Source organism: Varanus komodoensis, unplaced genomic scaffold (assembly GCF_004798865.1).
Source record: "Varanus komodoensis strain SLA01 unplaced genomic scaffold, ASM479886v1 scaffold24, whole genome shotgun sequence".
Taxonomy (NCBI): Eukaryota; Metazoa; Chordata; class Lepidosauria; order Squamata; family Varanidae; genus Varanus; species Varanus komodoensis.
Window position 1 is genome coordinate 4,511,965 of NW_025335641.1, and position 25,766 is coordinate 4,537,730.

The 25,766-nt window shown below is 43.6% G+C and overlaps 2 protein-coding genes across 3 annotated transcripts in view; one reads left to right on the forward strand and one right to left on the reverse strand.

Moving 5' to 3' along the window:
* Positions 1–17,400, reverse strand: part of DDAH1 (dimethylarginine dimethylaminohydrolase 1) — a 156,821-nt gene extending 139,421 nt beyond the window's left edge. The window contains exon 1 of one of the 2 annotated variants that reach the window (XM_044432465.1): positions 16,219–17,400. The gene's annotated coding sequence lies outside the window, so the exon portion shown is untranslated. The remainder of the gene's footprint in view (positions 1–16,218) is intronic. The other variant, XM_044432462.1, reaches the window with a different exon arrangement.
* A 1,375-nt stretch (positions 17,401–18,775) lies between these two features.
* On the forward strand, positions 18,776–21,815 carry CCN1 (cellular communication network factor 1). The gene is made up of 5 exons (XM_044432455.1): positions 18,776–19,128; positions 19,495–19,708; positions 20,063–20,410; positions 20,600–20,802; positions 20,909–21,815. Exons 1-5 carry the CDS (start codon positions 19,066–19,068, stop codon positions 21,206–21,208), a joined length of 1,128 nt encoding a protein of 375 aa, XP_044288390.1. The 5' UTR covers positions 18,776–19,065; the 3' UTR covers positions 21,209–21,815.
* The last annotated feature ends 3,951 nt before the right edge of the window (positions 21,816–25,766 follow it).

Here is a 25,766-nt window from a genome sequence, read left to right on the forward strand (position 1 = left end):
GGAACTGGCAGTTCTGCTTTGCACTAGCAGAAGTCAGCAAATGGGATTTTTCAATTACCACTTTTTGTTTGTTTCTATTTTTTTCTGTTCTCCTTGTGGTTCAGCATATGCAGGGAAGCTATCTGAATGTAAGCTCTGTGCTTGCTTAGTTTTAAGGGTTACTATTCTGACAGCCTCCCACACAAGACATATAAGGGAATGCAGACCCGTTGCTTCCTCTGACTGCATCCTCAGTCTCCTCCCGGTGAAGGTGATGGCACCAAATCCAGCAACATTCTAGTCCTTTCTCTTGTGTCAACAACCCAGGCCTCAAATATAGGACTGAGTCGTTGTTTTTCTTAAAAGGAAGCTTTTCCACCAGCTAATATTAACAAGCAACATTTTCCTGATTTAAAGAAGAAGAAAAAGTCAATGGAGCCATTTTATATTTTTAAAACATTCCCCTCTGAGCTCACCAGTCAGACAGTGCAGCATTGTGCTGGCACATGGAACTGACTATAAACAGTTGAGCAGCCTGCCTTCCCTGTTCAACTGAGAAAAGTCAGCAAAGAGGTGGACAAGTAAATCTGTGCATTACACATTCAGGGGTTTCAAAGTGTGGGTTGAAGAAGTGTTACCAGCAGAGCAAGCAGACGACATTTTTAAATTTGGGATTGTTCCTTTGCCAAATCAGAACTGAGAATTCTATATGAGACATTCTGAATATGCAAACACATCCATATTTAAGCTGTCAGTCATTATCAAATACAGGCCATATTTTGTTACCTCCACATCACTTGGCCTGGAATGGCAATATCACTTCTTTTATTCCTTGAGCCAATATTAAGTTCTCCATACATTAGGATGGCCATGTATCCTACCTTAAAGGGCAGCCTTCTGTCTGAAGGGCTGTTTCTCTGTTTGAAAGCGCCCTCTGTTTGAAGGGGTGACCAGACCAATTATAAAGAACCTCAAGAAGGCAGAGCAGAAACTTTGAAGTTTATCCATCAAGTTTACCCTGCTGTACCTTGACAGCAGACTGAGCAGGTACGTAGGTCATGCAGTCACAGTCTCCCCACTATGGTGAAATGGACTGTATCATAGCCAGAAGTGTGGCTGCTAGATCAAGAGAGGTATTACTACCACTCTGTATGATTCTGGTGTGCCTGCAACTGGAGTATTGTGCTCAGCTTTGGGCCCCTCATTACAGAAAGGATATAGTCAGGTTAGAGTCAGTGCAGCTTAGGGCCACAAGGTTGGTGGCCGGTTTGCAGGGGATGCCGTATGAGGCGAGACTGAGGGAACTGGGTCTCTTCAGCCTGGAGAAGAGGAGACTCAGAGGGGATATGTTGGCGACATACAGGTATGTGAGGGGATGTCACATGGAGATGGGTACAGACCTGTTCTCCCCTGCAGAGGAAGGCAGAACGCGCTCCAACGGAGCAAAGCTCAGGGAGCCAAGGTTCCATTTGGATGCCAGGAAGCACTTCCTGACAGTCAGGACCCCGAGGGTGTGGAATGGGCTTCCACGAGAGGTCGCTGAGGCCCCATCGGTGAGGGTGTTCAAAGATAGGCTGGACATGCACATGGTGGGCATGTCGTGAGTGGAGCCAGCTGGAGCCGGGGGTCAGACTAGATGGCCCAGGAGGCCTCTTCTGACTTGCTCTGTTTCTATGTTTCTATGTATTTCTATTTAAAATATAGTCATCCTTTCTAAATTTGCATATATGCCTATACATTAAAGTAAAGGTAAAGGTTTCTCCCTTGACATTAAGTCCAGCCATGCCTGATTCTAGGGGGCAGTGCTCATCTCTGTTTCCTAGCCGAGGGAGCCAGCGTTTGTCCGCAGACGGTCTCCGTGGTCATGTGGCCGGCATGACTAGACACCGAAGTGCACGGAACGCTGTTACCTGCCCACCGAAGGGGTACCTTTTTATCTACTTGCATTTGCATGCTTTCGAACTGCAAAGTTAGCAGGAGCTGGGACAGAGCAACGGGAACTCACCCCATTGCGCACATTCGAACCGGTGACCTTTCAATCAACCAGCCCAACAGCACAGCGGTTTAAACCACTGCGCCACCTGCAGTCACTATGCGTATACATTAGAACCTGCCTATTGTAGGCAAGTCTGCATGATGCATTTCCCTCTTTTTGGTGATACATTAGTGGACGCCCTATCATGCGTGCAGAGTTATTCCAAAGTGTGTACCTCAATGGAGACTGCTCCTGGATCAGGAACAAAATAGTTTCCTAACTAAAAGCAAACCAAGAACTAAATAGAAGGGTCATTGTGCAGGTTAAGTAGCAAAGCAGAAAGAAAGGTGTAATGACATGTAAATGTTAACTGTTCTACAATCAAATAAGTCTGAGAAAATTCGTAATTTTATTTCATACCTGAGAGACGAAGGAGCTGGATTTTTAGTGTTTGTTAGAGGAAATACTTGTTGGAATCCTGAATAATTAAATACTCTGGCATAACATGAACACTTCACACTACGACACTAAGCTCCGTTAACTATGTTAAATAACTATCTTAATACTTCCAGACACAGCATTTATGTTATGCTGCCTATAATATACATAAGAAAAAATGGCATCTCTAATGGAGTAACACGATGCAGTGTGCACCACAATTCAGAAAATATTCATGGAGCCTGCCCATGTTTTCTTTCCATTATCAGCAGTGATGGCCAATGTGCCTACAAACATTTCTACCACAATCTAACTATATTTCCTGCTTCTGGCTCTCTGTGCAATTATAAATGTGTCTAGACATGTCCAAATATGTACCATTTTGTCTCTTTACTGAAGTTCTAAGGCACTGCCTTTATGGCAGAATCAAGGAACCCATATTTAGCCAGAACATCCTCACAGGAGAAACAACTGTGATATTGCAATGATCAAATAAAGAGGGACTTTAAGCTCTAACCATTAGGATTTTTAAACATTTTAATATTTTATGGGTTTTGTGTATTTTAAATGTTTTATAACTTGATTTGAGTGCCATTTTTGGTAGAAAGGTGAGATACAAATTAAATAAATAGGCTGCAAATGCATAATTGTTTACCTATGTATGTCTACTCAGAAGAAAACCCCAGTAAGACCACATATATAGGAGAGTAGCTTCAAAAACTACAAAGAATAAATGGATTATGCATCACTTGACTAGAACTCTGTGTGTGTGTGTGTGTGAGAGAGAGAGAGAGAGAGAGAGTGTGAGAGAGAGAGAGAGAGCGAGCGAGCGAGCGAGCGCGAGCGAGCTATTCCAAACCTTGTCAACCTCATTCTTAAGGCCTGTTTTAGTTTCACTGGGAACTATGAGAATTACAGCTCCTCCCCAATGCTGATCCCATCATTCCACCCCATTGAGCTGAGCCAGAAGTCTCAGAGGTCTTGGAAGCAAGCCAAGCTCAGAAGCTCGCTTAACATGTTGCCTTCCCGAGTTTCCTTGCATGCAATACTGGGATGGGCATTTGCATGTGCTTGCCTGAATAGAGAGCTCTTGAAGCACTGACATGATTTCTTGGCTGCCAGCAGGCCTTCCCTATCTATAGGAAGGGGTGACATCGTGTCTACTTACCACTCTCCTCTTGGGCTGATGAGATCCTTCCCAAGAACACAGATCTGCCTAGCTGCGGAAGCCCCATGACACTGCCAATACCCTCTCTTCCACAGGAAGGCCTTATCTCCAAGAGCAATGCCATGTGTGGTTAGGATAGAATTCCTCATATCAAATTCCAGAGGGGTGGCTGCTTTAGTCTGCTGCAGCAAAAAACAAAACACCAGTCTTGTGGCACCAGACTGCAGATATATTAGGATCGACAGAGGCTGCCGGTCTGCCACTGAGCTAAGCTGGAGCTGCTGGCATTACTGTATAAACCCCTACCTAACTCAGGACCAGGTCATCTTAAGGAATGTTCACACACACACACACACACACACACACACACACACCGACCTCCCATTCCCTACGATTTGCAGGGGCAGCCCTGCTGTCTCCACCACAATTGCATATTCCATTTAGTGATGATGGGCCTTCTCTGTAGGAAAGACCGGACAGTCTGTGGCATTACCTGCCATCTGTGGTAGGTCAGGTTTCAACACTGGCAGCTTTTAGAGTTTCACTGAAACTATTTGTTTGCATTGGCTTTTCCCCACTTAGACACTCTCTTTGTACCAAGTTCATGATACCATTGTGTATGCATGTATCTGTGTGTGTCTTCTTCGTTGGGTTATGCTTTTATGTTTGTTTAGGCTTATGTTTTTATTCCTTTGTAAACTGCCCTGGATTGTTTCAAATGAGAAGCGTTATCTAAATACTGATACCGGTGGTGATAAGAATGCCATAAGCCAGCCTGCCCTGACCTGGTATCCTCCAGATGGACCACCACTGCCACTGTATTCCATCCAGCATGGCCGTTGCTGCCCTAGGAGGTGGCAATGGCCACTCACATGTACAGCTTTAAAAGGAATTAGACAAAGCAACTCGGGGAGTACAGGCTGTGAGTGCCTGTTAGCCATAACTGGTACGGAGCCTTCGTATGTGGCGGTGGCCTACCTCCGGGGACCAGCTGCTGTGGGAAACAGCAGGGAGGGATAGCTTTGTCTTCACTCTCTAACGGCGGGCCTTCCATAGGCATCCAGCTGGCCCTCTGCAGGAGGTTGTTAAATTAGATGAAGAACTGGGAAGTGTGGCGCCCTGCAACTCCCACCATACTTCCGTGAGCCAGGGCTAATGGTAGAGTCCAACAACATCTGGACTAGATGGACCTTTGGTCTGAACTAGCAGGGCTCTTATTTTCTTAGTGATGTTCAGGGTTGCAGTTTTCCCCTCGTTGCTTCAGTCTATCATGGAAGAAGCTGCACCTCAAGACCTTTTGGGCACTGTAAAGGCAGCATCCCTTGCTTTTGAAAAATGGTCACTCACACATCCTTTACTGGCCTTGAAAAACACAATCTGAAACAGTAAATCCAGTCCAGATATACATCACTGTGTGCAATTGTCCTCCCTATATTCTACAGACGTTCATGCTGAACCTGATGGCAACACTCCAGAGAACACGAACTGAGCATTACACCACACCTGGTAGGTATTAAATTCAGATGTACTTAGGGAAAATGTCTAATATCCAGCGATATGTGCCAGCAGTATTATATATTGCTTACAGGTATTTGCAAGGGAGTAGATGAACTGAATCTAAAACACAGGTTCATGCCTGCCCTTGGATATAAAGCAATTATTTGGAACAACATAGAACTGATACTGCAGAATAGTGAATGCAAACGTTTCGGCAAATAAATGGATCTGTGTTCTGGGAAGGGATGAACAGTAAGTGATTAACAGCAAAATCTTTGGCATACTTACTTCAGAAAAAGTACCACTATCCTCAGAAGCAGGTAAACATGTATAGGGTTAAACTATCTGTCTCAAAAAGACTCTCTGGTTATGTAAGATGGATAAGAACAGAGATCTATCTTCCTTATGCATTCACAATTACCATTCAGGATTGTACAAGATCACAATTCAGGATAAAACAAATCTAAAATGATGAACCATAACTTAGACATTCTGTTTAAGACAGCATTTTTAAAAGACACCAAAAACAATGAAGAACAAAAATTTCAAGTATTTAAAGATAATTGTTAGCCCATTGCCAAGTTTGTATTGCTAGTTCATTTGCTTGGGGGTCTTTCTTCTTTCCTTGCCAGCACTTCCTCTAAGAATAAATTCAGGGGGTGAGGTGTCAACCACAGTGGAAGAAAAAATAGCGGTACATGGGCAAACAGGAAGAAGGTATCAGAATGATTAGGGGACCCTGAGCCTAATAGAAGTACAATGAACCCTTTGTTTTTGTTTACTAAGGAGGGGGACAAAGAACTGTCTAATAAGGACTGAACATGCTTAGGAGTCAGGGAACAGTCAGGGTCTGTCTGAAAACAGAAAAGAGAAAAAGGACATGGAGTGGAATGTCCTGCTTGAACACCTTTCAGAGCAGTTGTCACTGCTTGATGAGGCTGAAGGCAAACACAGTGGAGTCAAAATACTAGGCCCTATTAGCTTAAAGCTCTTACTGACAGTTACTAAGTCTTAGGAGAGGCATTTTACCCTTTTGGGGTGGGGGGAACCTGCCCAAAAGCCAGGGACACCAGCAAGATATTAGTTACTGAGGGGAAGGAAATGAGCCAGGACTGCATTTATTCCCCAGGGCCAGACGACAGACATGGCTCTCAGGTCTGAGGTTCTGCACTTCTGGATTGTGCCCTATAATATCCCAAAGAACAGTATATGTGGCTGCCTAGAATCCCGTTAATGATGAAGACGCACTGCTACATTTTGTTTGCCACTTGTACCTTATTTATTACTATGCTAGGAATCTCAGCTGTGCATCAAGTGGCAGCACCAGTGCAGCATAAGGAAGGCTATAAATTGAGTTTTTATATGGGTGATACTTCTACTGAAATGAAATTGGAAGGCACAATTAAACTGCTGGTGATATTGGTTTTTAACAGAATCACTTCATCCGGAAGTAATAGAACCATGTCTTCGTGAAACCCTTCCATGTATATAATGTTGACATCATATTTGTTCACTTGTCTCCTGTTGACAAATTAGTCAAACCCTCAAGGCAGGAGCTTTTTCTGAATTGGAACAGAAGACTCAACCAGTCACTGCTGGAAAGATCAAGTTCTATTTATAGTTACAGGAATGGCTATGAGATTGAAAGCTGTGCTGGTTTAGGTGACATCTCTGTCCATGGAATTTTTTCTTTCCCAGCTGGAATTCATACGGCCTGATCAGAAGCTAAGTCATAGGATATGAGCTCATTACAATCAAGTGGAATCTTCTCCAAAGATATCTGAGCCCTCCTGGTCAGAAGCAGAGGCACTATGCCTCTGAATACCAACTGATGGAGAGCAATTGCCTTCATATTCTATTTATTCTCTTCCCAGAGACCTTGAGTTCATGATGGTGGGAAAGCAGGTGGGAAGCTAAATGAACTGTTGTGCTTCTTTTTGGTAAGCACAAGTGTTATAGAATTGCCACAGGTCATTCACTCTCATTTACTCAAACATCAGGTGCTTCCAGATGATGTTTTGATGGCACCACTGACCTTCCCCATTCACAGAATTCTACTAGTAAAAGCAATCTCTTTTACTAGTAATTCTCCACTATTTTCCCACTGTGGCTTCCATTTCATTGCTCATCACAGATAACCCATAAGAAATAAAAGATACAATGGCTGCACAAATTGTTTTCACTGACTGTCATCCATTTGTAATCCTTCCATATTTTCCTAATACTGCTTCTTTTTGCTTACTGCCAGCAGTTTGACATTCTTAAGAAATATGGACAAGTAATACAACATCTATAAGTGCAGAGGCTCTTAGGACTCACTACACTTATGTCTTTATAAAGAGGCATGGCTTTGACATGGGCAGTGATCAAGTAGACAGGTGAACTATCATCGCTGTATCACAGGTTCATAGAAAAGGGCCAGAAAGGGCATCAAGTCCAAACCCCAGCTGGTGCAGGATGCCAGTTACACCATCTCAATCAGTTAACTGTCTAGCTTCTTCCTGACTGTCTCTAGCGTGGGAGAGCACACAACCTCTCTGGGCAACTGATTCCATTGTCAGATTGCTCTGACAGTTCAGAAATTCTTCCTTGTGTCTAGTCTGCACCTGGTGTACTGTAGTATATGTTCGTTGTTCCATGTCCTACAATCTGGGGTGAATGAGGATAGGTCTTTTTGTTCTTGTGTATGACAGCCTTTGAGGTACCTGCAGAGTGCCACCGTGGTCTTTGTACAGTAGTCTTCTTTTTTTACAGCTCAACAGACACAGCTCTTTCAGACTCTCATCATAAGACTTATTTTCCAGGCCCTGTATCATCTTTGTTGCCCTCCTCTGAACTCTATGAATCCTTCTGGGCATCCTTTTAAAACCTGAGTGCCCAAAACTGAATGCTGTATTCCAGGTAAAGACTGAATAAGCACCTTTCCAATGCTCTCTCTTTTTCTGCACGCGCACACACACAAACACACTTTTTTTTCTAAAAATTTATAACTCTGTACCCATATAGTAAGCGGTACATGTGCATTTTCCATTCACCACCACCACTTCTCTTCTGCCACCCATTCAAACGTTTTCCATTTACAACCATTTTAGCAAGGATTATTCATATTACATTTTGCATGGTATTATTATTATTACTACTACTATCACTATCACTACTACTACTATTACTATTTTCATTTCTATAGCACCCAATAACCAAAGCTATCTGGGTGATTTGGGATTTCACACTGTTTTAAGGATGAGGCTTGCAGCTTGAGGGTACTTTGCTTAGGCGGGTGCAAGTGGTATCCATAACATGAAGCATCATCCACCAGCCTTGCCTGGTATGCCACGAATACTGCTTCATGCAAAGAGGTCTGGCACCCAGAACATCCCACCTTAATTACTGCCATGCACTCAATGTGCTGCTTTCCTTGAAAAATGTCTAGAAACAACAGCTGGTTTGAAATAGGTGTTGACTGGAACCCAGAGGCATATTTCTCTAACTTTAATAGTTTCATTAGCTCCCACTTTGTTTTAAACACAATTCAAGGTACTAGCGCTTACTTTTAATGCCCTAAGTGGTGTGAGAGCAGGGTGCTTGAAACAATTACTATTTTTTCCCATATAAACTTGCCCAGCAATTAAGATTGGCAGCTGAGGTTCCTCCAAAACAGAAGTTTAGGTAGGTGATTACTAGAGAGGGGACCTTCTATGCTGCGACCCCTTGATTTTGAAATACCCTGCCTAGGTATGTTCTCCTGATATCTCCATATCTCCACCAAGCAAAAACCCTATTTTCCTTAATTTAAGATTGCAGTTATATCATTTCCCTGTCTAACCTGGCTGCCTCTTTTTTGCCACTGCTGCAATGTTGTGGCAATGGTTGCTGCAGCAGGATTGTTGCGTGGGAACAGGGGCCAGCGATTATTTTCTAGACCACTCAAATTCCGCAGCTGCTTTAGCCTCTACTTATTGACGATAATGTTTATCCAAAATGCTACTTAGCAGATGTTTATGTAACTATCACTTTGTGTTCTGTAAATGGGAAGGAAGGATGGGTGGAGGTGGGGCTGAGGTCTCTAAATAACTAATAAATATTGACATCACTTACGGTTTTACCAGGGAAGAATTATTCTCTGGCCTTTGGTTTTGATCAACACATGAGTTGTTCAATTTGCAGTATTAAATCTAGAATCCGTATAGCTCTCCTGCAGCACAAAGGATGTCCGTAAGTCTTTTCTCTGACTATACCTCTTTTATTCTTTTTGGTAAGCAGGCGGTCACCTAAGTTACATGGTGATATTTTGCTCTTTGAATGGATGACTGAAGCTTACCTAGCGTGCTGGACCTTTTGTCCTTTTTCATCCCATCTCTCCTATTGTTAGTCATGGCCTTGTTGTTCTGTCATGTGTAAAATTAGATTCTAAGCTCCTTGGAGAAAGGACAGCACCTTTTCCCCTTTGTTCGCTAAATGCCTAACACAATTTTCAGCCATGTAAAAAAAATTATTAATGTAAGAGTTATATAAACTGCAGGAGATGAAGAAAAGATATTTAAATAAAGCACATTGCAAGAACCTTTGAGAAAAAAAAATCAAAGGAGAATTGAAGCTGATAAAACAAATGTTCACCAGCAAAGAATAAAAAAGACTGCAAGTATTGTGTATAACAGGGTTAGGGCAGACAAGCACAACATGTCTAGAAGGAACTGGATTTCCCTTTTAACTTTCTAGGCACCCAACAGTGCATGTCTGCATTTCAAGATTTCTCATAGTGCACTGCTTCCTCTCTTAGTAGTTTGCTGCCGTCTAGGAACAAGATACTGTCACACGTGTATTTTGATTCACAGTGGCATTACATCGAATGATTAGGTAGTGTTCAAGCTCAAAAATGGTAATTTGCATATACACTTATTATCTTCAACTTCATATGCATCTTGAGGTTAGTGTTAAGTCTGTACAAAAACTGGCTTGGATCCAAAGGATGGATATCTACATGAAAATCCAGATCATAAGTGTTGGAAAACGCTCTGCGATGGATTGGGAAACCCCATGGTATATTATGCGGTACATGATGCTACAGTGGGAACAGGCAGTCAGTGGAAATTGGGAGACTGCTTGGTGTGATCAGACGTTCCTTTGGCTTGGGGAGGAGCAGGCTTGGATCCAAGCCACAGAGCCATCTTCAAGCTTGCATACTTGGCTTTGCACAAAAGAGGATAGAGGGATTGAGTGAGATTATAGGAGATGGTTTGGTGCACATCACAAGAATGCAATTGTCATGAAAATGGCTGTTGCTCATAGATATAACAATAACATAAAAGGTGCAGCAAGGTCAACACGAGGCTGCGGCAGACTTACTGCAAAGCATACTGCGGTGACTAATAGGACGCAAAGAAGGGAGAGCAGTGTGCTTCATATCCTGTGCTGTCAACCAAGAGCCACATATTCTATGCGCTGCTCCTTTCCACAGAATGGTAGCAGTAAACAGTGATGTGATTCAATTATGAAATAAATGCCATATGTGGACTGAACCTCCCCAGACTAACTCCACCACACACACACGTTGCAAGCCGTTATTTGTACCTACAGCAGGCCTGCAGGATACACGTAACCTCGGAGTGATGAAAATATGAACCATGCTGTTGCTTGTCATACTCTTGACGCAATTAAATACAGTACAGGGAGAACTTGCCTTTCTTTCTTGTGGAGAGATGCCTGATTCTTGTGCTCCAGATGCAGAAACGAATCCGACATCTTATTGTAAGGGAGGGATGCATGGCTTTCCCTTTTATCCATTACTCTGGGGTGCCAAAAGAGCTAGTGCAAGCAATTTCTGTTTCCTCACAGCCCTCTCATAGTATGCTGTGCCATCCCTTGTTCCAACATGTTACTTCTGCATTGGAACTAAATTGTAGTTAAACGACAGAGGTAGAAATTTGTAAGTATTATGAAATTCATTTTGTGTTTGGCATGCATTTCTCTACACTTTGATCTCATCTTAAACAGTTCTGATGACTGAGTCAGATGCTTATGTTTAGACCTCCCTGACAGACTGAGTGACTGACATATCAACAATATTAGTTCCCGGTGAACCAGAACTCTGCAATTTGGAACACGTGTAATCCAAATTTACTCACAAAAAAAATATGAAAATAGGGTATTTTTACATCTTGCTCACAAAACAGGGAATAGCTACAATTCTTCCAGGCACAATCAAGAAATCCATTTGGAACTCATGTAACTAAAAACAGATTACTAGCGAAGCCTGAAAAACAGATATTTCAAGGAAGAATCTCTCTAGAAATGAATAATGGCAATGCTATATTAGCAACTGCTTACATTCTAGCTAACAAGAAAACTGGAATTTGATACACACAAAGTCTAAATCACAGTGATAGAAAAGTTTGAAAAAAGGATATTTTTTGGAACTGAGGGTGCTTCCAGATGAGGCTTTTATTGTACTATCACACTGACGGAGGGAGGATTTCTAGCAGAAGCTGGGAACAGAACACTCGCTTCATTTACTAGCATATTCCTATAGAGCGGATTAGGTATTTTGATTAAGATGGTCAAGCTATGCAGCCAAGTGTAGTGCCTATACCAAATGTAATTGCTGCGTGATCTTATCGTCATAGTATGGTCTGGTGGTGTTCCCTTTGATAGCTGTTTCTAGGAGAGTTAGAGAAGACTGACCTTTCTTGCATTTAAAAGAGAACAAACTTCTCAACAAGCACATAGTTCTCCTTAACATTTAATACTGCATCATTTCTGCACTGTCTCTCACAGTCGTGTTATGAATTACTGGAAGTTCACAGTTTATTAGTATTATTGTTACATTGCATTTGTATTACTATATATTACCACATATTATGATAATAGCCTTATTACTTACAGTGCACTTTTTTTCTCTTGGAAGAAACTGATGGTGGCTTACAAGGTTCTGCCCTACTCCATTTTATCTCCATAACAACTATCCTGGGAGGTGGGTTAGGCTGAGAGTGAGTGACTGGCCCAAAGTCACTCACTGAGCTTCATGGCTGAGTGGGGACTAGAACCTGGATCTCCCAGGTCCCCAGTTCAGAACTCAAATCACAGTATATCATGAAGACATTATGCATGTATTCCCCACCACCTAGGAATAACTCGATGGGAGTTACTATCAGGAAGTTGTTCTGTGTGCACCTGCCATCTGGCTGGACCAAGAGTATTGCCAAGCATGTGCCAATGGCTTCTTCTCACCTCTAAGTGACTTGAAACAAATTAGGTGGTAGAGTTTCTTCTACATGAGCAGTATAAGTTTAAGTCATGTCTAATTTCATTTTTGAAATTAAACATTGTAAATATCTATTTTTAGGCCATTCTACCCTTCCAAAGAGCAATAGCCAAACTAGATTTTCTTCCTCTCTTTATTTCCCTATGGAAATACAAAGTTATAGGGAAGAAGTTTCCAGAAGGCCTCAAGATCTGCAAAGAGTGGTATAGAGCAGAACATATATGGCATCCTTCTGAAGGACCTGAAGAGGACTGAGAAGCAGTTTTTAAAGTTATTCCACCAAGAATGCAGATGTGCCTATTTGTTCCTGAGGAATAGTACATTAACTCTGCATAAACCAAAGAAGTGAAAACCTTGAGACCACTAAAACATTAAACACTGAGGTCATACTTCAGTTCCACTGCCTCTCCTATGCATTTCCATGTTTAACTGTATCCCCTTCTCTAGCTTTTCACCTCCCCAATGAGTCACCAGAACCAAGACATTTACTACTGAAGGGATGATTTAGGGCTGCAGGAACCAGTGGTCTGGCAGAGGCAGCAGAAGAGGCCCATTCTGAGGCAAGCACAAACTTTCCAGACAGAAAAGTACTAGAGAGAAGAAGAAAGTGAAACGGGAAAAGGAGAGATTTGGGGAAATAATTTTAGAAGAAGGAGAAGCTAGAATATGGGGATGTTAAGAACACAAATGACTTTTCTTTCACATACTACCTTCCCTCATGAATGTTGGTGGGGTTTGAGATGCCTCATAGCCCTCTTCATTCTAGATAGATTTTCAGTGTTTTCATGTAGAATAAAATCTAGAACCCCATTTTGAGTTACTGACATTATTTTTTAAGAGATTTGGGAGTCTTAATGGGGCATAAAGCCAAGCACAACTGGATCCTGGCATCACCTCTGTAGGGAGCCATGCAGCAATTCCATCCCTGCCAAGGAAGTAGAAGGGGAGACCTGGATCTGTGAGGTTCAGATGCTATCATGCAGACCTGTGCAGGGGCCGGTGACAGTTTCTGCTGCCAAGAGCTGATGAGCCAGCGCAATACTGGAGAAGTTGCAGCGCAGTACTGGAGACGCTGCATCACAGCGCATTGCACCACAAGTTCCGATTAACCAAGGAGAGTAGCTGGAATTCTAGCTAGTCTCTGCCTCTAGACAAAGCAGCACAAATCTGGCATGCAACTGGTCCTACCAAGCCAATCCTGCTGTGCTGAGAAATGTGAATGTCAATTGTGGATTAAGAAGCAAAGCCACAATCTTTGACACTGCTCTGCTGGCATATAAGCCAAAAGGCTAAGTGTGAGCAATGCACAGGACATGTGTTGTTCGAATACTTCAAGGGAGGTATGGAGCTTCCCTGGATGATTTCCAGGTTCCCTCAGATTAACTTTACTATACAGTGCCACATTCTGCTCACAGTAGAAGGATGACTTCTGGAATTCCTTTAAAGTTTGTTATCAAGGAATGTGGGTGCATCCATCCATTGAGGCAGGAGGTCTTTTATTTATCTTGGCAGGATCTTCCTCATGACATTACCACCTTTGATCTCTTTTTAAAACTCCTATTCCCTTATGTGTCAGTTTTGAGGTTGTATAACTCTGGATCAAGGAGCCATCTAAAATCCAAAGGAAAATTTGCCATTGGGATGTCAGCATGCCAATTATAAGTACAACTGGCAGTACGTGCATGTGCTCAGAGCATCGTAAACAATTGAAGAACTAGGGTAAACAAATAGAGGCTTGGCCCAGACTTCTATAAAATATTGGGAACCACTGATCTGTAGTGGGTTAACTGGACAGATCAAGATACTGTACTGCCCAAATGCTTGTATCACATGAGCCAAGAAAAGTGCGCCAAATAAATTTTTGCAACATCACTGAGAATTCTGGGGCCGACTCTTGGATTGTATACAATATATGAATCAAGAATTCTCATGTATCTCCAAGTGTTAGGTGCACTTCTTTAACTGCACACCACATGAGCCTCCAAATAGCAATGCCCTCATGCTGCTCCTCCAGTTACTTGGGCAACCCTGGTCAGTCAACTTTACAATTGAATTATTCATTTCCTTTATGTATGGAGCACTTCCAGACAAGTCTCATATACAAACATGGAATCTCCCATTGGTAGCGCTTTCAAGTGTCTGAACCAGCTTTTCCAGCTTTTCTCCTACTGCAGACAATTTACTCAGAAAGAAACAACAGAGTAGGTGCACAATTTATTTTATTCCCACAGTTATTTTGCAAGAAACCCAGGCAAATTACATAGCCTTCTTCCTCTTCTCCATTTTATCCTCCCAAGAACACTGGGAGGTATCATGGACTGAAAGTTCAGGACAGCCCCAAAGTCACCCAGTGAGGGGGTGGGGGTGACCCAAATCTGAGTCTCCTGAGCAGCAGTCCAACATTATTTAGCAGTCCGAATAGTGATCACAAATAAAAACTTCATCCTCCAAATTACCCGCCTCTCTACTGTATTAGCCCAGAAATCCAGCTGAGGTACTTCATGCAATCTTATCTTTCTGCTCAACACGCAGGAAGGCCTCTGCAGTCCCAAGCATTTCCCACTCCACTCCCTAACTCAGCTGGAATGACAAACGCTTGAGGCCATCTAAGTGCAATTGCTTAGGATACTCCAGCTGGAGATTAGCTGACTCGAAAGGAGATCTTCCTTCCACGGCAGAGAAAGGGAAGTAATCACTCCTCCTCCACCACCACCACCCCCGCAGCACTCCAGGAAAAGTTTAGAAAACGTGCCCGGAGATTCCCAAGTGACCTGGATCTCTGGTATGCAGTTCAAGGACCCCACGATGAGCTCTTCGTACTAAACAGAGCTCGATCCGGCTACGCCTGTCCTGCAGCAGCAGCATCGTCATCCCAAGGAGGGGGGCTGAAGGATGACGAGGTCCTCAAGACTTTCACCAAATATGGACCGGGCTTGGAAGCCTCTGGGGTTTGTTTAGCCGAAGCCGGAAATCACTTTGGCAACAGCAGCTCCCCGCGCAGTCTCCCCCAGTCTCTGGGAGCAAGGCCAGGCGAGGAGAGCGCGGGAGGCGCGGGGGAGAGATAGCACTACCCCGCCTGCAAAGGACCGCAGGGCAAGCGCAAAGCAACGACGAGGCCGTTCTGGGGAGGGGGGAGCAGCCTCGGCACTTTCTGCCCCCAGGTACAAACGTTAGGATCGCTAACCAAAGAGCAGCACAACACTCCTGCTTCCACACAGCCTCTGCGCCCCAGCGACTGGTGTGCAGCTTGTGGGAGAGAGCGCTCGAAGCCTGCGTGCAGAAACATTTGCTCCTTTTGGGTGAACATGCAAGTTGGAGAGGCGTGGGGTGAGGGGTTGTAGGAATGCAATTATTGTACATTGGGCTCAGCTCCTTTTGGCCACATCGCGGGATGACAGATGGTTTCTCCGTGTGGCCTCATGGTGGCAGCGGCGGGGTGCGCGCTGGAAGAGGGGAAGAGCAGATGAAGAAAGAATCCACAAAAGGCTGACTTTTATCCATCAGCCCCATGTCTGTTCCTGGTGGAGAGAAAGTGTGGGGAGTGGGAGGGGGTGGGTGTCTGGAGCCAGCTACAGAATATAGCCATGTTTGAAAAGTTAGACAAAACCTGTATGTTTGTGGAAACTCCACTGTACACGCTTCAAACCTCCCTCAGTGGAAGACACTGGCCCTATTATATTGGTCTTACCTCCCTGGCTGTAAAGACACCCAACCACTTTTCTCTAAAAGGAAAAAAATATTCCTGTCATTTCTGTAACTCCTGTAGGATTTAACAAAGGTGCACATTATGCTTACAAAGAAAATAAGAAAGAAAGAAAGATTGCCACAATGTCTAGTAGACTTGCACTCACATCTCTGCTCACCCACCCCCACCCCCAATTAGAACCCAAGAGCAACACTTACCCTGAAACACGTTCACAGACCCTATGAAATGTCTCCCTCTGTGTGTTTACCCCTTTCAGCAGTGGGAAAGAGCAGGCGACGAACCGTCTGGGTTTTTTCCTCCTCCAAAGCAGCAGTAGGGCTGGCGAGGGGTTAGCTCCCCTCCCCTAAATGGCCACCCTCTGTGAGTGTAGTGCATGTAAGACACAAACCGTATGGCAATGGTAGGCAGCCAGGTCGATCACATTGCTTTCCCCTGCACATGTCCTCATTCCTCCTCTCTCTCCCCGCACCCTCCATTAATCTGCGATCGGTTTTTAGCAAATGTTCTCTACTTCTGAGCTGCTCTTCTGCCTTTCACTTGTTGAAAGGCAGCAGCAAATAAAGTATTCATAACTTATTCAAATAAATGCAACCACCTAGAATGAACCTTGTCTGGTAGCTAAAGTATTTTTCTTAAGTAGGGAGTATGTTATTATTGTTCACTAACAGATCAGCAAGCCACAATTGTTTCCTCCAGTGCTATTTCTCCTAAACCATAATAGGCAGATTGTGTGAAGAACGGGGAAAAATACACCCCACCAGGAATTCCAAAGAATTTCCTGCCCTGTGAACAAAAGTGAGGTCTATATTTAACAACATCTGAAGCTGTCAAGAATGCTTTGTGGTTGGATAACAGAGTAGAAAAATGTCGAAAATGCAGGCTACTGCTCTACCAAATATGGAAATATTATTACGTCTGGTGTCTGAATCACCATCTGGAAATACTTACAGCCATGAAGTCAAATCATAAGAGGCCACAACAGAAGCTAAGAACCCCCCTCCCAAAAAAGAGAGAAACCCTCAAAAGAGTGAAAATATTAAATAAACTTAATTGTAGAGGTAAAAACTAAATCTCCTAATAAACAGCAGAACTGCAGAGGAGGGAGCTTTCTGAAAAGATACTGTTGTTTTTGCTTACTTGTGGGCCCAAAGAAATTCTCACCTTCATCAAGCTATTTGAATTCTCTGAAATTATAACACCAGTAAGGATTTTTGTACATCTTAACCATAATGCAAATATAAGCATATTTAAAAACAAACAGATGTATAAGATGCAAACTAGCTATTATATATTTATACATGGATAGAAAGGGAATTTAAGAATATGTAATAGTAACTTTGACTACAACTGCCTAAGTTGGAAATGCAGTTTAGGCATTCTTTATTTTAATTGCTTATCATTAATTGCAGAAGGTCAATGAAAGTTCACTGTTCCATAGGAATAACTTCCAGTTTTGCATTCATTTTAGCAGATTCTCCAAACGACCCTAATCACCACCCTTCTTCAAAGCAGATCAAGCGGCAGGAATAAAAGAAAAGTTGCTTCTTTGAAATAGTTTCTTTTCCACTGTCTCTACAAGCTTGCAATACCTTGAGAATGTAAAGATTCAAATCGATATAAGTACAATCCTATGCACGTTGAGCAAGCTTTTAAAAGCCTACAACTCCCAGTGTGCCCCAGTCAGGGGAATGCTGGGATTTGTAGGCCTTCCGTCCAAACATAGGACGCAAAGGATTGCACTCTTAAAAAGTGGAGAGGTCAGAGAAGCAGATCCCTCGCTTAGGACACTATTTGAGAGGAAAACATCTTCCCGTGTTTTGGGAGGCAGGGATGCAAAGATATCTATTTTCAATGGACGATAGGAATGCTTATACGGTAGTCAGAGGATCTGTTTTTCTGAGCCACCAAAATGTGAAGCGGACTGGGCTTGAAGGGGAACTTGGGCAAATGAATTGTAGGTGCAGGAAGGTGGTTGGTGGTCTTGTTTACCTGCTGGTTATGATATCGAGTAGTGGGAACTGCAGTTCCACGAGCAAGGTAACCATATGACCTAAGGTAACACTTTTCCATAACCCAAAAACTTAAGTGGGCAAGAGGAGTTCTTCCATTCCTCCTCCGCTCTCGCCTGGAACTCCTCCAGCCAACAGGGAGTAGTTCCTTTTGCATATGCCCCATTCATAAAAAAGTTTAAACTACGCCATCTGGGTATTATTTTGGGAGACACCCTTTCATTCCAGCGCGGGAACAGATCCGAATGTCTTACAGATTGGGATAGCTGTTCCCCTCCTCCCCGTTTCTTTTCCCTTCGCTCAGCTTGCGATCCTTCTAATCTTTCCAATAGCATATAAGCTATTCAGCAAACATACCGGAACAATCCGCCTAACGCACTTGTTTCCCAGGGTGTAAGTGGAGAAAGTTTCTTATGAAGGGGGAAAGGAGGGCGGCGTGGCGCGAAGGAAGATCAATAACATTCTGAATCTTTTTTTTTTTTTTTTTTTTTTTGGCAAGGAGCGTGTGTGCCAAGTATTATAGATGTATCTGTGATTATTTAAAATGTTGGGAAGGAGAGTCTGTTTTCTTGCTGGGAGACAAAAAAAAAAGTGCAGCTTAGACAGGGAGGAGCTTGGATGCAAACCGCGCCAAGGAAGCATTCCTGAGATGCTTTAGAATTCCTGATGCTTTAGAATTCTGGAACGCTCAACGTCAGTGCAGCTGCAGCACGCGGCGGCGGCGCGGCGGCGGCGCGCTATATAAGGCAGCTCGCTCGCGGTGCGTTCTCAGACGGCAAAGAGAACCCCGAGAAACGCAGCCCGAGCAGCGCAAGGCAGCCGGTGTCTCCTCCGTCCCTTCCTCCGAAAAGAAACAAGACGAGCCACGAGGCTTTATCACTCCTCCAGGACTCGTCTCTCTCTGGGGGAAGCAGCAGCCACGTTGGGGAACCCGAGTCTTGCAGTTTCGAAGCGGGGGAGTTGGTAGGCGCCCTCTTGTCCCGCTCCAGCTCGGTTCGCGTTGTTGGAAAAGGTCCTTCTCAGAACAAAACAAAGATGAACCCTCAGACAACCAGCTGTTTCGTCTTGGCTCTTGCCTTCCTCCAGCTAGTGAACAGGGTAGGTGCTCGCTTTTGTAAACTTGCTGAGACTTCTTCCCCTCTTCTTTCTTGCGCTTGGAGAGGATTTCGAGCCCTCTCTTCTTCATCAAGGTTTATATTGTGGCTCGGGAGAACTCGACAGACTCTTGGGGGGGGGGGGGAGTTGCATGTGTGTCGACAGAGGTATAAGGAGCTGGCAGTGGAACTGTATATGTAGCTACTCGAAATAAGCTCCACTGTGTTTACGGGGACTTTCTCCAACTGAAATATGTATGTGATTGCAGCCTTAAGCTCTAAACGGGCAATGATCAAAGGTGAGATGCCTGCAGGTTTGGGTCCCATGTCACCTAGCATCTCAACATTTTCTTTTGTTTCTTTTTTCCAGGTACTTTCTTCTTGCCCGGCTGCATGCCAATGCCCTCTGGAGGTCCCCAGATGTGCCCCAGGAGTTGGTCTGGTTCTGGACGGTTGTGGATGCTGTAAAGTCTGTGCTAAACAGCTCAATGAGGACTGCAGCAAGACACAGCCTTGTGATCACACCAAGGGGCTGGAATGCAATTTCGGTGCCAGTTCCACAGCTCTAAAGGGGATCTGCAGAGGTAAGAAGCGTGTGGCTTGGCTCCTTTAAAGCATTTATATATAGAGAGAGAAATACCAACCAGTCCTTGCAGTGGCGAAGTTTAGTAATTTTCAGCCCATGTATGGTTATGCTTTGTTGTTGGTAGATTGGCAGAAGGGCATATGACTTCAGCAGTCTGGAATGCAATTCACTATGTCTGGGCTGCACTAACAGCACATAAGGAAAAGTGATTCCTGACTAACTTATTGTTCTAGCCTAGAGCTCTAGGGGATTGTAGGGAACTTTTACCATAAATTGAATGGGGGGGGGGAGCCACCCTGCTTTAGCAGATTGAGCCCAATTTATAACTCTGTGTCTTTTCTAACCTTTGCAGCACATTCAGAAGGAAGACCCTGTGAATACAACTCCAAAATTTACCAGAATGGAGAGAGTTTTCAGCCCAACTGCAAGCACCAGTGCACATGCATCGATGGAGCTGTTGGTTGTATTCCTCTCTGCCCACAAGAACTCTCCCTTCCTAACCTGGGCTGCCCCAACCCAAGGCTGGTGAAAGTGCCTGGCCAGTGCTGTGAGGAATGGGTTTGCGATGACTCCAAAGATGCCCTGGAGGAACTGGAAGGCTTCTTTGGCAAAGAGCTTGGCATGGATACTTCCGAAGGGGAATTAACCAGAAACAACGAGCTGATAGCCATCGTGAAAGGAGGGCTGAAAATGTTACCTGGTGAGTTAAGAACATCAGGGTTATGCTATCCTGTGCCAAAGAGGGGAGGCAGGTTACTGCTGCAACTTCTATAGTGTGGGGATTATCTGTTGGTGTCTATAGAGTTTTGCTAGGCATACTAATGAGAAGAGAAACAAAGACCCGTTAAATGTGAAAAATTTACACTGTTTCCCCCTTTCTCCTTTATAGTTTTTGAACCTGAGCCTCGCAGCCACTCATTTGAGAATTCAAAATGCATCGTGCAAACAACCTCGTGGTCCCAGTGTTCAAAGACCTGTGGCACTGGTGTTTCCACCAGAGTCACCAACGACAATCCCGACTGCAGACTAGTCAAGGAGTCTAGAATATGTGAAGTGAGGCCATGTGGACAGCCCAGTTATGACTCCTTAAAGGTAAATACGATGCCTTGCAGCCACACTATGATTCGCTGGTCATTCTGGGTAGAGGGTTCCTTAGCCAGAGTTCTGTCTAACCATGCGGTTAATCTCTTTCTTCCAGAAGGGGAAGAAATGCACCAAGACCAAGAAATCCCAAGCTCCAGTCAAGTTCACTTATGCAGGATGTTCCAGTGTGAAGAAGTACCGGCCCAAGTATTGTGGCTCGTGTGTTGACAGCCGATGCTGCACTCCTCAGCAGACCAGGACTGTCAAGATCCGGTTTCGCTGTGATGACGGAGAAACCTTCACGAAGAATGTCATGATGATCCAGTCTTGCAGATGCAACTATAATTGCCCCCATGCAAACGAGGCCTACCCTAACTACCGGCTGTTCAATGACATCCACAAATTTAAGGACTAAGTTATGTTCAGGCTTGAGCAGGAGGTTTTTTTTTTTTTTTTTTTTGGAGGTAACAGTGGAGAAATGAACTCTTGAGGAAGTGGTGCCTTTGCCCATTGGAGGGCAACACTGAGACACAAGAATGCACTGTGCAACTGGATACTAATGCAACAGTTTGGGCATACTTAAAGCTTCATAGTATTGGAGCAATCTTATTGCTTCGTTTTGGAGCACTTTCATGATTACTGATTTCTGTTTGTAACTGATCTGTTTATATGTTTGTCCATCTATTCTGGCTATGAAAACCTTCTATTCCCTACTGATCCACAGAACACCATACATTTGTTGTTCCAAACTCATGTTGGAGGTTACATTCCTTCCTAAGGTGGGCACTTTTGGAGTTCTCATCTATGGCAGCTATAGGTACCAGCTACATAATATAATCCACAAACAGAAATTGGTTGTTTTTTAAAGCTGAATATTTTATTTATCAAAATGTAGCTTTTTTTGTTCAGAGGAAAAAACCCTAATACTGGAATAAGTTGTAAATGATTTAATTTTATATTCAATGAATTAAGAGAATTTATTTATGGAATTAATCATTTAATAAAGAAATATTTACCTAATATTTAATATGTTTCAGCTTGATTTGGGATAATGAGAATATACAGAATTTCAGACAACCATGCAAAGCAATTTCTCAACCTTGTTACATTTACCATAGAACAATACTACTAAACTTATTAGCACTGAGAAAGCTTGCCTCCAGATAAACATGATCAGGACTGCAGGTTCAAGATGCAATCCTATACTTAGGAATATGCCCATGGAATGCAATGTTTACTCCTGAGTAGACAAGCATTGTTAGGTTTGTATCCCACAATTTTCCTCTTTTAAAGAACTCAAAGCTACTTACATTCTCTTCCTCCCATTCTCAGTCTTATCCCTATAACAACAACCCTGTGAGGTAGGAGGGGCTGAGACTGGCTGCTGCAGAGCCATCCACGTGGCTCCGTGGCTGAGTAGGGACTTGAGCCCGAATCACTTGAGTACCAGACCTGTGCTCTTAACCACTGTACCAAGCTGGTACATTTTTATCCATGTGCTTGGGCTGATGATGCCTTAATTAATGAAATCCTGAGAAGAAGAGTTAATGACTCTCACTACATAATTCATAAAACAAACCATTGTGTGCCAGGTCAATTTTTGATCAATCTCAATCAAATCAGATACCAGACAAATTAGTATTTGTAGAAACTATGGTTTCCTCACTACTCAACTCGGGAAGAGGTAGTGGGAAAGCTACTTAATGCTTCTAATGATTTCAACTTTTGTTTCTTGCAAATGAATACATTTCTTTTCTGTGGAGGGAGGAGGAGAGTTTCCTGCAATCTGCAGGAGGTAATTTGCTTTCATTAAACTCAAACTTAAATGAGCTTGAAGCAATTACTTGTGTTAATCCTAAATAATACCCTGATTAAAAGTAAACATGTTAAAGAAAAGAATGCTAGGAATTCACAGTATTTTTCCAACAGGCCAATAGCTAGCTCTCATTTTGCTTTCACTGTTCCTCTTATAGAAAAACCTGTAGGACTTGAAATTTTGATAATTTAAAAGAGTACAGAGTATAAGAATGGAAAAAGCTAGTAGTCTTCATTTCTGTCCAACTCTAAGCATTCAAAGTGCTTCACAGCCCTTATCGCATTAACTGTCACAACAATCTAGCAACAAAACTGATTACTTATTCCCCTGTTACAGTTAGGGAGCCTGTGGGTGGTGGATTGGGACTTGTCCAAGGCCATCTAATAGGCTTTAAATGGCTGAGCAGAGAACTCAGGACAAATTCTACTCTCAGTCTTAGCTGGAATAAATTGGATCCAGTTGTATTGCTCCTTCTAATTCTAATGTTTGGGTCTTAGTGCCAGTGCTTATGTAGCCAAAATGGAAACATCCATATATACGAGAGATGCTTGTGGGAACCCTGCAGCTTACAAAGGTGCAAAGTTCTCTAGCAGGAACATACCTCCACTTCTCCAATAAGGACTGAACACACGGAGTGTCCATGGAATGCTGAGCAGTGGGACAGGGAAAAGGGAAACTGGAGGGGAGGGCAATGGGGCATTTCGATGGACGAGAGCATTGCTTTCAACATTTTGTTGCAGGCCCCGCTAATGCCTATTGGCTAATGCTTTTTACTTTAGCTGTATCATGGACTGTGGGGGGGGGGAGCACTAAAAATCGATTTGTATGACATGACCCAAGCATTTGAAGACTTTCTCCATAGGGAATCATTCAAGCCTAATTGATTGCCATATGGAACCTTGACAGATTCACTGCAAATTGTTCATTTTGCAGGTTCGTGATGATGTAAGGCTTTGCAGTCTTGACTGGGGAGCTTTGATGCTCATTTGAAAGGATTAGACAAATTCATGGAGGCCACATTGCTCAATGATCATCAGCCATGAAAGGTAAATGAAATTTCTCTGTCTTGAGGTAGTCCATTGAAAGACCCTTTAGATCTCTCTCAATACCAGCTGCTTTGGAATAATAACAAGGAACTATGCATGGCTTCCTGATAAGCTCCTAGTGGCTTACTGTTGGTCGAAACAGGAGCATGTGCAGAAGTATAGAGCTGACAGGTACTACGGATGTCATCTGTTCCCGTCCCATACTCAGTACAGAACACAGCTGTAGTAGTACGAAATGGTCTCATCCACCAGGACAATTCGTATGCTCTGAGGAGCCTCTATACCCCCCCCCCTTTTAACACGCAACAGATTCTTTTGGTGGAGCAGTTGGCACATACAAGCGGGTATCGGGGCATTTGCTCACTGCCAGGCTCTGCAACCTCCTCCTCCTCCCTGTTGCTGCCTGCTCTGCCTGAGTGAGTGATCAGAAAGAGGAATGAGAGGAAGGGGCAACCATCTTTATACACCTTGTTCGCTCCCTCTTCTCTGTGAAGTGGTGTTGATTAGCACAGAGGGAAAAGGCAGGCAATGGGGGGAAATGGGTGCATTCAGGGAAGAAAGAGTACTAACGGCACTGGGCCGAGATTTCCTCCCAGAACCTGGAACCACCGGGGCATTTTAGGTGAAACCATTCACCTTCAGGAGGACTGCCTGATGTAGGTGATCAAGCCGGTACAACCCACTCCAGTCTAACTGCATGCAACAGTGTATTCCTAGTAGCCCTTGGCTAATGTGCAATTCAAAACCAAATCACAACCTGGTGAGGAAGCTTGGGCTGGGAGCGATAGCGGCATGCCTACACTCCCCTTTCCCGACAGGCTGGATGGCTCAGTTGGCATTTAGCCCAGTCTGGTCCAACCTTCTGCACAGGACCACAATGGTCATCGCTGGCATGCTGGGTTGCTACACTTTCAGAACCGCCCTATAGAGAAAAAAGCAGGATGGATGGATGGATGGATTAATAAGGACCCCTATAGAGAACAATCAATCCAGCAACAAAGGGTCTCCAAATGCTCCACTGGCATCTCACTGCAAAAATGGGCAGCTCTTTATCTGCTCAGTCATGTTCCTCTCCCCACAAGGCATTCAAATTGTGCACTGTTTTGGAATTTAAATTCCACCTGGCCACCCGTCTTAGCTACATCTGAACTTGTCTGTACAATATTTTGTTGACAAGAGAAGTGTAAAATGCACTGAAGCATGTTTGGCTGGTCTTCCATTTAATCCTGGAAATGAGAAGAATACCAGGCAAGACAACTATATCTACAGCATGTCTTTCTGGGGGTGACCGGCAGCAAGTTGTGTTTCAACACACCTATGGAAGATTTCCTGTGACAGTGTGGATGCATCTCTTCACTCACACAAGTGGGAAGTTTGAAATTAGCTAATAGTTCAGAATTCGTATGAGTTCACTGTGTATTAAACCTGAATCATGCATCACATTAAACCAAATATCTCCCAGTTCATTGCATTTGGCAATGGTACCCCTTCTTCTCTTTTCTTTATTTGGATTGTTACTAGAAGTGTGATTGTATCTTAACCAACACTCAGTGTGAGACTAACTTTAGGGGGCTCAGAGCTGAGGTTTTTTTTTTACACATTTTGAGGATCATAGTATGCTGCCATAGTCTCTGAAAGGAAAGAGGGGTTTGTTGAAATGTGTGGACAATCCTATGAGCTGAAACTAGCAGAAGACTGCCTCCTGGTTCACAAATGACATTGTCTTATATCCAGCTAGCCAGTACTGACCCAGTGCTGTCTGTTGACCCAGTCCTGACCCAGTCCTGTCTACACAGATTGCAAATAGCTCTCCAAGGTTTTCAATGGTGGCATTTCTCTGGCTTGCTGCCTGAAATCTTCTTAAACTAAAGATTGAACTTGGAATGTTCTCTGTCCAAAACAAGTGATCTGCCATCCACTTAACTAGGGGGTCCTCCCTTTCTTACACACTTGTTGAAAAAGCACGTGGATGACTCACTGCTAAATGCCTCTGTCCATGGAGCTTGTTCCAAAAACATTATAGGCAGTGTTTACAGATAACTCCAAGACCTTCAGTACAGAAACACACTGGGTAGGATCTTGGTTGCTCAGCTTCTTTGGCATTTTGTCAC

Excerpts from the sequence above, each read along its gene's own strand:
- CCN1 (XM_044432455.1), top strand. The coding sequence starts at position 19,066 with ATGAACCCTCAGACAACCAGCTGTTTCGTCTTGGCTCTTGCCTTCCTC. Across the intron at positions 19,129-19,494 it reads TCCTCCAGCTAGTGAACAGG|GTACTTTCTTCTTGCCCGGC; the intron begins GTAGGTGCTCGC and ends TCTTTTTTCCAG. Across the intron at positions 20,803-20,908 it reads CCAGTTATGACTCCTTAAAG|AAGGGGAAGAAATGCACCAA; the intron begins GTAAATACGATG and ends TCTTTCTTCCAG.